The sequence below is a fragment of the Urocampus carinirostris genome, chromosome 20, assembly GCF_059441175.1.
Source record: "Urocampus carinirostris isolate Australia breed hairy pipefish chromosome 20, RoL_Ucar_1.0, whole genome shotgun sequence".
In the NCBI taxonomy this organism is placed as follows: Eukaryota; Metazoa; Chordata; class Actinopteri; order Syngnathiformes; family Syngnathidae; genus Urocampus; species Urocampus carinirostris.
In genome coordinates, this window is record NC_142368.1 from 4,752,920 (window position 1) to 4,763,645 (window position 10,726).

Genomic DNA, 10,726 nt, shown 5'->3' on the forward strand with positions numbered 1-10,726 from the left:
TGAACTAAAAGTTGGTGTATGTGTGGAATTTTTAAATCAGCAAAAAATGTTTTGAGTCAATATGGCTAGAACATGGATTTGGTGAAAAAAAAAACATTTATTATTCACACACAGATTAAGGTTAGATATAATTCTTTAATCAGTTTTTCTTGCGGCTGCATCGACTCGCTACAACGGGTCAGGTGTATCGACATTTCGTTCTGTGTACATTGTTACAAAGAATGACAATACAAAGGAAATTATTATTATTATTATTATACACAGTATATAAAATGTGATTTTATAAGGTAAAAAAGCGGCGCAGTTCTCCTTCTCGCAGCTAGAGGGCACAAACCCCGGCTCTTGGCCCTGGTCACGTGATATACCGGAAGTAACGTTTGTTTTTATAAACCCGTATCTTCACGGGATTCACCAGAAGACGAACGCCGCCATGGAGGAAGACGTCAACCCGAAGGATGAGACGATCGTAGCCGCTTTGAAGCAGCTGGTCAGCCTGGGCAACGCGCTTCTACAGCAGGCTAAGAAAGATGCAGAGGGTAGGTTTTAGGAAGTCATTTATTTGTTTAATCTTGAGCATACGTAGGACGTGTGGGTCCAAAGGTTCTGGCAGATAAAATGGGAGAAAAAGCAACTTTAATTGACTTAATGATGCTCCTTTTCTAGAGTGTTTTATTATGCCAAAATTTCATTTTTGTTTCGTTTGCAAATAATTTAAATGTTGAAGGGCTACCGGGCGGATTGGTAGGCAATTTATTAAATTGATTCTATTTCATTACTATGTCATTACCAGTTTATTACCATGTTACTTAAAATTAGGTTTAAATTGGGCTCAGTCAACCACTAAAACATCTGCCTTGTATCAGGGCACTGAGTATTTACATACATAAATTTTAGGCTAGTTTTAATTTTGGGGGGAAGAAGCATTTCAAGACACTATGTCACTGGTATTCGGAACTAAAATTGCCTTGAAAATCACAATGAGCAATCACTGATTAGCTATTTTCAGAACCAGTCCGCGGGCTAGTTAGGTGTTCTAGGGGGCTACCTTTGTGCCCGTGGCACCCGTTGGTGACCCTTGGTTTAGAGCTTTTTGTTAGCCATTTATTTAAGCACACATACAATTGCCGTCATAAACTTTGAAAACGTTCGCCATTTTATGTTAATGGTCAACAGCGACAAAAGGAAATCAAACTATTTCAAAAATGTTTCATCAAAATAACGTTTTATTTTTTACCTATCTTTCCTGCGGGCATTATATTGGTGAGCCCTGGTCTAGATTGCTCAATGACAAACTGCCATAGTTAAAGATTTCTTAACATTTCATCAAGAATTTGTGTACGGTCATTGTTTTCAAATCAATACATTTTCTGTGCTGTCTTAAAGCCTCCATGGAGGATTTCTTTCCGTACAAAATTGCGACTTTGTTGGCTTTGGTTGCAGCTGGAGCAGATTTTTATAAAAGGTGAACTAGATTCATTTAAATAAACACACCTCCAAAACTCTGAATAACGGTGTATTTTTGTGCAGCATCGGGGTGACTAAAAAGACTGAAGCGGAAGCCGCTTGGAAGAAGTATTATCGGTAAATTTGAACAATCGAATCAAAGGTCGGAGTTGGCCGTTATAAATTCATCTTTTATTGTATTTGTTTGATTTAAGATTTGCAGCTAAGAGAAATCTAATATTTAATCATTGACATTTTATGCAGTCATGTTGCAGTGAGAGAACAAGTGGATGAGCTTCTTCAGCTCCAGGTTTGCACCACAATGGAAACTTTTCCCTTTTTTCTGATTACTTCTCTCTGAACATGCATTTGCGTTCATCCAGGACGATTGGGACTCCTTCTTGGAAGATGTGGACCGCAGTCTGCACTCATCTTCTAAGACCGTACCACTAGGAGGCCAAACGGCCGAGATCTTCAGCCCTGATATTGTGTTGACTGATGGACGCAGTGGAAAGTTAGCAACATTTCTCTAAAATATTTTAAAAGACAGTTTGCTCCCGTCCAGGGGTCACTGACCATTGTGAAACTGCTACTTTTTGTTAATTATTTGGGGAAAGTGTTGCCAGTCTGATATCCAGAATAAAATATGCTATAATGTTATTACTATGTTACCACAGGGTTGGAATATTACAAGTGGGGTTAAATAGCCACTGACTATAACAGCTGCCTTGTACAAAGAAACTGATGATGTGAATGAATAATCATGCATTGATCGCAGCAAGGCTTTAGGGCTAGGACCTTAGCTTGGCCTTTTGGCTGAGAGTAAGTGTCCCCGGCTCCTAGGCTTTGTAGCGTATTATGAACTGACCGATAACGGATAATGGATAATGAATAACGAAGATAGATCAATAACCCTTAAAAACCCCCCCGCATTGAGGTATTTCCAAGAAAATCACAATGACCCATCATTGGTAATATTAGGCGTGGTGAATGTGAACCAAAGTAAGTTATGACACTGATTTATTTTGGAAAATGACCTATCAAAGCAGAACAGTCTTTAAAAGTAATTGCTGGCAATGTCTAAATTGTCCAGGGCCAGTCAAATGCAGACACAAGGAAGCCGAAAATAAAACCCTCATGATATAATTTAAAGGGATGCACTCGTTTAGGTCAGGTGCGCTAAAATTATAAGATGTGTGCAGTACAGCCACTCCCCCCAGGTTAACACATTGTTGGGAGGAGGATGACAGGCCAGACATAAATATTAACCAAAAGTTGTCAAAATAAAATTAAAATATGGAAAAGGACATAGTATTTGCTTTGTATATGGCAACTTTGAATGGACCCTTAAGGGTCATCATCAATCGGATTACAAAAAAGTGGCGTAGAAAGGGGGAAAGCAGGAAGAGTTAAGTCAAGGAATTATTCGGGTGAGGCACTCCACAACAGAAGAAAGGAAAGGGATCAGTGAAAAACCCAGTCTGGAAAAGTCAATAACACCAAAAATAGAACAAAAAATACACATTCCAAACGCACTCAAGAAAGTCAAAGTCCAAAACGTCCAGAACTAGTCCAATGGCATTTGCTATTGAAGCCAGTCAATATATAGAGCTGCTATCATTTAGTTGAGGTGTGCTGAAATTAGATGCAGTTGTGTGCAGTTCAACCACTCATCCCAGGTTGGCACCCTCTAGATGGAGACGATGTGTTGGATCCTGACAGTCGATCTATGTTTAGAACCCAGCCTCAACCTGTTCTGGTGCTTTTAGGAGTCTAGACTGTGCCCACTGGTGCTACGTTGGTGATCCCAGGTCTAGTCTATTTATTTGTTTGCATTTGAAGGCCCGTCAAACTGGATGACTACCGGTCTCCAGGTCAGAAGCTTCTTCTGGTCCTCATCAGGCACTTTGGATGACTCCCCTGACGAGACCATGTGGCCGAGCTGGAGGGCACCAAAGTCAGTACGCCAAGAAATCAACACACGAAAAAAAAAGCTTTCATTGTTGTAATTGTGATCTGTGCAGACCTTTGAGACATTTTGTGTAAATAAACATGACTTATTTTCTTGCGTGCAGGCTGCTCTGGAAGCTCGGTCCGTGAAGGTCGTGGTGGTGTCCTTCGGGGCTCTGGAGGGGGCTCGTTTGTGGTTGCAGCAGACGGGAAGCTCTTTCGATTTTGTGCTGGATCCACACAGGAAGGTCTGCAGCCATCTGATCGAATCGATTAAGTTCTCATTTCAGCTTTAATCAGCCTCGTCGATTTTAGATCTACAGGACCTTCGGACTGATCTCCTCCTGCGCTAAAGTCATGAATTTTGACTCCATGCTGCGTTATTCCGAGTACAGAGCCGCCAAAAGAGATTTCCCTGAATTCCCGATGCACATGCTGGAGGACATTTACCAGGTACTGAAAAGGCAAATATTTCTGGGGGGGAGGGGTTTTAGGACTTTTGGGAGCTAGCTAGTTGGGCTCACTTGGTCTGTTGGTTTAGTCCAGTGAGTGCTAGGCTACTTAATACCTTTTAACATGGAAAGTTGACATTTTATTTCTGCTCGCTAGGTATGTTTTAGGTTTCAACTGTATTGTTAGCTAGGTAGCTAGCTATAGGTATATTCAACTGTATCATGATCTATGTAGCTAGTTGGCTTATTTGCTTCAGTTCCTCCACCTCATCTTTGCTTTTACAGCAAAGTAAAGCTTTGCTTTAGTTTTTACTAATGTTAGCTAAGTAGCTAGCTAGGTTGTTTTCATTTCGAGCTCCAACTCGTATTTGGATTTACAGCAAGGTAAATTTTACAAATTTCATTTAGCCAGGCATTTTTTTAGCCAATGTTAATGTAAATGCTAATAAAGCATTTTTTTCCAGATGGGTGGCGACTTCCTGCTCAGCGACACCAACAAAGTCCTCCTCTCTCACCCCAGCAAGTATCCGATGGACCGGCCCACCCTGGGCGACATCCTGCGGACGGCGTCCGAGTCCCCCAAATTAATCGCGCAGAAAGTTTGCGCTAGTGGCGCTACAACGCACTTTTATGACGTCACGCCTCGAGCTCACAAAACCGTGAAGAGGTGCGACCGATGTCAAGCTGCGTTTCCCGTCAAGTCCTTACTGTGAAAGCCAGCATTTATACTTGATATAAAAAAGGCAATAAAAAGACTTTCCTGACTTATTTTTATTGTGCTAATTCAAAATCACAAAAGTCAAGCGAGCACAAATGCATGCTAGTCCTTAAACCAAGTGCCATTGATATCTTATCAGTAAAATAGTTCTCTAGTGGCAGTTCAGACATTTGGATGCTAACTCACGTGTGATTGATCGACACAAAGCTACAAAAGTACCTGATAAATATCAGAGTAGATGTAACATTTAGATGTGGGCTACAAATGGCATGAAAAAAAACATTGCATTGTTCATCATGTTGTTGCCATAACTACATGATTATTTTTTGGCCTATTGTTGAAATAAAGTAACATTCTCCACGTTTTGTTAGCCAGATGCTATTTACAGTAACACTTTACTGCATTTTATCATGCACTTGCAATACACAACAAATGTGCTAGTTGATGATTTCATGTCTTAAATCTGAGACAAAAGTTAAGATTTCCACATTTCATTGGTTTAGCAAAACCCAATTAGCAGCTAGCTAACAAAATCACTACCAATAATGAATTGGGTTGTTCATTATTCCCTTGTTATGACTATGTATTAGATTAAGTATTTTTGAACCTAAAGTTGAACAAGATGTGATATCCATTAGTTAAACAAAAGCCAGCTCGCATCTAGCTAACAGAACAAGCAAAGGTTTGACTGCATTTTGACGTGCACTAGCAATAAGCGGGCTAGTTAGCTTGATCCTATGCTAAAGTTAAAGTTTTTGCATGTGGTGGCAATCATGCTAACAAAAAACAATGCTGATAAGATTGGAAGGTCCCAAAGAGAATAAAGTATATGTAACATTTAAATGTGGGCAACAATTAGCTTGACAAAAAAATTTTGGCTGTTTATTACACCGTGTTTGATTACGTATTTTTTGGAACGAAGATTTATCACAGTTTCATTAGATTGGCAAAAGCTAGTCAGCATCTAGCTAACGAAAAAGCAAAGGATTTACTGCGTTTTGACATGCATTAGCGTGCAAATTAGCACAATCTTACACTAGAACTTAAGTTGTTGCATTTAGCAGTAACTGCTTTTACCAATCATGCTAACTGATGATGATAAAATTAATATATCAAAAGATAATATGTAGCATTTAAATGTTGGCAACATGTCACGCAAAAAAAGCTATGGTGTTGTTTATTACACCGTTGCCATGACTACTTGTAAGATTTTCCACAATGTTTCATTAGTTTAGCGAACGACAGTTAGCATCTAGCTTACAAAAAAGCAAAGGCTTTCGTGCATTTTGACATGCACTAGTAATTAGTGTGGTGGTTAGCTCAATCTCACGCTAAAGCTAAAGTTGTTGCATTAGGCGGAACTTAATCACAACAACTAACTAACCAACGCTAACGTGATTGCAAGGTCTAAATTGATTAGATGCAACATTCAAAAGTGGGCCACAAAAAAAGCTATTGGGTTATTTATCACGACGATACCATGACCACTTGTTGGATTACGTATTTTTGGGCTCTAAAGTTGAAACAAAAGCTAAGATTTCCTATGTTGTTTTGTTTGCTTGCCGCTAACTTTGTTTATCTAAGCTAACAAAAATCAAAGACCTCACTGCATTTTGACATGCAGTAGCAATTAGCAAATAGTGTGCTAGTTACAATCCTGTGCTATAGCAAAATTTGTTGCATTTGGTGGTACTCGCTAACAACAAACATGCTAGCTAACCGGTGCTGATGAGATTGGAAGGTCCAAAGAAGTCTTCGAGGACAGGCAGTGTCAAGCGAGATATGTTCAAAACCAACACACAAGGGGGAAGAATCGGAGTGTGTGATTGGATGATGGGAATGTAATGGTGATGATGTCATCCAGAAGCCCTTCCCCTTGGCTCCTTGAGTTTTACCAGTTGTCCAGGAAGTCGAATCCTGTCTTCAAGATGTTGTTACTTGTATTGAACTGCAAATATATAAAACTTAATTAGAATTATGGTTCAAAGGAACTAGATGAGCGATCTTTTGATGAACTAGTTAGCATTGATGATAACAGGGCCAAAGCTAACAACATTCGAAGCTAACATGGAAGCTGCACACTGATCGTTTCTGGCCCCAGTCTTAAAAAAATATTTAAACTAAGTCAAGACACATTTATATAGCCCTTAATCACCAAAAGTCTGATAGGACTGCACAGGCTACAAGTTTCAATTTTTTTAAAGTGATCATTTTTTTAACATAATCTGTCATTATTCAGTTGTTTTATTTGTTTATTTTCATACTTTTTATTTCTACTTTTCTGCACTTTTTCATGTTTTTCAGTACTTTTTCATACCAATTAGTTCTGTCTCAGTACTTTCACACTTTTCACTAGCCTGTGTACTTTTTCCAATTGTTTTTCATACTTTTCTGTACATTTTTTAGGTTTGTACTTTTTTCCTGTTTTTTTTTTTTGGGGGGGGTGTCATTTTCCAGGTATTTCTGGTTGTTTTTCATTCATTTTTATATTTGAGTAAGAAGTACTTTTTTTTACTACTTTTCAGTACCTCTACGTACGTTTCAGCTCTTTAGTGCAAAGTGTGAAAAAGTACTGAAACAACTGGTCTGTATTGTTTGTTGATGCCCCTGCAACATCCATTGCAGCCTGGTCATCCTGGAAGGGGGATTACATCATGTGCGGCCCTTCAAGGTTTCTTCATTTTCCTAATGTTGAGGTTTTTGAGTTTTTCCTTGCCCTCGTGAAGGTTTTAGATCAGGGGATGGTGTCATAATACTCTTCAGTCTGTGCAGCCCTTTGAGGCTTCTTGTGATGAAGGGCTATACAAATAAACATGACTTGACTAGGTTAAGTGCGTTTGCCATACTTAACCCATTATTTTTCATACTATTCAATAAATGTGTTCATTGTTTTTTGGTAATTTTGCGGTGGTTTTTTGAATAGTTTTCGTCGTTTTATGGCCGATTTTCATTGTAATGTTAGTTTTTTTGGGTCAATTTTTAGTCGTTTTGTGATTGTTTCTTTGGGTTATTTATAGATCATTGTTCTGTCAGAAGTAGGCAAAATAAGTCATGTTTAGAACTGTTTGTGGTCACCGTTTCAGGTTTTGAATTTTTAAAAACTTAATACAGTCAGTTGAACTGAATAAAAAGAATGATTTTTTTTCTAGTGAGCAACTATGTGTTTTCTTCAGTCGATTACATGACCTGTATTATTTTTTATTTCTGATTGATTTCTTAAACATTTTTAATGTGTCTATTTTTTCCATCTTATTTTGCGTTAAAAACCTGGCCCAGACTCTTTTCCAATCACATCCTGTGCACATGCTGAGCCATGCGATTGATCTTAAGCTCTCTCATCCTTTGCGCACATGACAGTGATATAGAAGAGACACCATATTGCTACTATGGGATTTTTGCAACAAAGGTCACCTGGGAGGGGTCTTCCTCTCTTTCCCTGTGGCCAGGGAGGGTTGGGCTCTTGAGGAGGGGGCTTGGGGTGGGGAAGACCTCGTCCACGGTGTAGCTGACCGCCGGCAAAGTGCTCTGCGACCGCTCCCAGCCTGAAGATGACGGAATGGCGAGCGGAGGGGCTGGACTTGGTGAAATGGAGATGGCGGCGGGAGTTGGAGGGGCTGCCACAGGAGGTTGTGGCGCGGGGGGCTTGGGTGCCTTTTGCTTAGCTGGCCGGGGAAGAGGGTGGGGGTCGGGTTCAGGCTCTTTGGCAGGGAAAGAAGATTCCTGGGTGGATATATAGATATACATTTTTTTAGATAAAGAGATTAGTTGTCCACCTTTTTTCGGCAAGTGTCTCACCTGGCGCAGGTACGAGGGCAGCGACTTTTCCCCTTTCTCCAAGGACTTGATCTGGCTGGGGGTCAGCGACTGAAAGTCGGCCTGCTCGCCCTCCAGACGCGAGCGCTCAGCACTGATCTTCCAGAAAGCAGACTCCTCCTCAGGGCGCCTGCTTTCACTCGCTGCCACCTTGGAAAAAATAAACGATCAGCATAATCCAGTCAAACTACAGCGACCCTGCCCTACGAATTTCCACTTGATGTTTTCATCCAACATCAAATTATTTCGCATCCCCAAAACTTTGCAGTGTTTGTGTGTATGTAGTCTCCAAGATGCTTTTACTGCCCCCAAGGAAAGGTAATTTGAGTTTTTGAATTTTCATATTTTATTTGAAACAGGGTTATTGATCTATCTTCGTTATACCGTTATCAAAAATAGGACTTCCTTAATGCAACAAAGACAATCCTTACAAGTCAAAGTTTTATTTTCAATCCGCCGTTGCCGTACCTTAGGTCCGGTTGTACTTTTGCCGGTTTGAGCAGAGTAAGGAGTCTTTGCAGATTTGACGTCCCCCTGAGAGGCAGAAGTGCCCTGTTCGGGGCCCGGTGTCAAGCTGAACTCCAGCTGGCTCTGAAATAGGGTGAAAAGGCTAATGTGTCCCAAGGTAATTTCCAATTTGTGGACATTTTCACTTCAGCATTTCAAAATTTCCAAGTAGTGATAGTGTCACAGATGATTTATAAAGAATTGGGGGACTTTGTTATGATCAAATGGTTATTTAACTTTAATGTTTACCTTGGTTTCCCACGAGAAGGGGGCTGAATGCTCATCTTGCCATGTAATGTCCTGGACACAAGAGTAAAACAATACAGTCCATACACTATAAACTCGTACATTTTAAAGGGACAGCATGTAACATTTAATATCTCCTAGTTGTACCAAAAAAATCAGTAAAAAACAAACATCGATTTGAATACAAAGCAAAAAAAAAATCATAGGTTGAGGAATTTGTATTTCTTCCACACACCGTAATCTCAATTTAGGTCACCACCATGTTTGTCCAGCATCCAGCTGTACTTTGTCGAACTAGCCCTCGCTCTCACCAGATAACACACACTAGGGCTTTATGTTTAATTACTTAGTTTTTGGAATAAAATTGTAAATATTGTCGTAACAAAGTAGGGTACATTATTTTTGAACTATTTGGCAAAATAACTTAAGGATAAACATGTAACAATATGCTTTCAAGAAAAAAAATAAGAAAAAAGTATGATAGAAATGCATTATTCACAAGATAGTGCTTGTAGCCGAAGTTGTAAGAAACATAGTGCAAGAATAAAAATGTGAAACTTTTGAAGAATCAACTGAAGTGTTTGGTTTGGCAACTATTCTGTGCTTTTACAAATGCTATTGTTATCACATGATTGCTTCGTACAAAGGACGTCGGCTACCTAAAAGACGATTATGAATTATAATTGTTCAAAATCAACATTTTCTTCAATATTTGGCACTTTTAATCACAAGCAAATTAATTTTGTTGGCTGTTTTGGAAAAAAGCATTGTTAAATGTATTGTAAGGACCCTCGATGTGATAATTAATGCACTCAGTGGAAATAACGTTAGTTACCTGAAATAAAAAAATGAAAATTTAAGACATTTTAATCACAAAAATAGGGATCTTCTACAGTAGAATGGCAGCCACTCCAGCAGCTCCCGTGTTATTTTCGATTGTTCTCGATTGTTCTCAGCTCAGGGATGCTGCTGGAAATGTGAATTTCCCTTCGGGGATGAACAAAGTATCTATCTATCTATCTATCTAATATGCATTTTAATGACATAAAATATATTTTGGGCTGTAAACACAGTGACGTCACCATAGAGCATATCGCAGTAACGTGGCTAGTTTAGCTGGTTAGCAACGATGCTAACGTGGCCTAAAACATCCTATTTTTTCACGATCACCACGTTCTAGTTTCCTCCCTTACCTCTTCCCCAAAACGGACGATCTTCTGCCCAGTTTGTATGAGCAGCTTAGGGTAGCAGACCACCTCCTCCCGATCCACCCGATGCATCGCATATCGGGCTCGGATGTGAGGGTCCATCATCCAGTTATCGATGGCGTTGTCTTGCTCTTGGGGCGACATTTGGTCCCACGTAGACCCGTGGTTGCTTTTAATCTTCTCGCGCTCTTGCATTATTTTCTTGGCCATGGAGTTGATGGATGAAAAGTATTGGAATTTTTTGTCCTCCATGGTGTGGGCTTCGAGCCCGGCGGCCGAGGCGACGGCCATTTTGGAGGTCTTCCAGCTGTTTTTGTTGTGAGAAGGCAGATTTCAACGAGTGGGTGGGGTGTGGGACATTCAAAGACCCAATGTTACAAAGCATTCCC

General features: G+C 39.9%; 2 protein-coding genes across 2 annotated transcripts; one reads left to right on the forward strand and one right to left on the reverse strand.

The window, feature by feature from the left end:
• The first annotated feature begins 376 nt into the window (after positions 1 to 376).
• selenol (selenoprotein L) lies at positions 377 to 4,613 on the forward strand. Its single transcript, XM_088324672.1, has 9 exons — positions 377 to 536; positions 1,384 to 1,462; positions 1,528 to 1,581; positions 1,708 to 1,753; positions 1,827 to 1,957; positions 3,286 to 3,400; positions 3,519 to 3,641; positions 3,709 to 3,846; positions 4,310 to 4,613. Exons 1-9 carry the CDS (start codon positions 431 to 433, stop codon positions 4,556 to 4,558), a joined length of 1,041 nt encoding a protein of 346 aa, XP_088180798.1. The 5' UTR covers positions 377 to 430; the 3' UTR covers positions 4,559 to 4,613.
• c20h1orf198 (chromosome 20 C1orf198 homolog) lies at positions 4,599 to 10,697 on the reverse strand. The gene is made up of 6 exons (XM_088324670.1): positions 10,323 to 10,697; positions 9,133 to 9,183; positions 8,845 to 8,967; positions 8,359 to 8,526; positions 7,975 to 8,283; positions 4,599 to 6,511 (listed from the first exon to the last, which is right to left on the reverse strand). The coding sequence occupies exons 1-6, from the start codon at positions 10,626 to 10,628 to the stop codon at positions 6,455 to 6,457; spliced, it is 1,014 nt and encodes a 337-aa protein (XP_088180796.1). The 5' UTR covers positions 10,629 to 10,697; the 3' UTR covers positions 4,599 to 6,454.
• Positions 10,698 to 10,726: the final 29 nt, after the last annotated feature.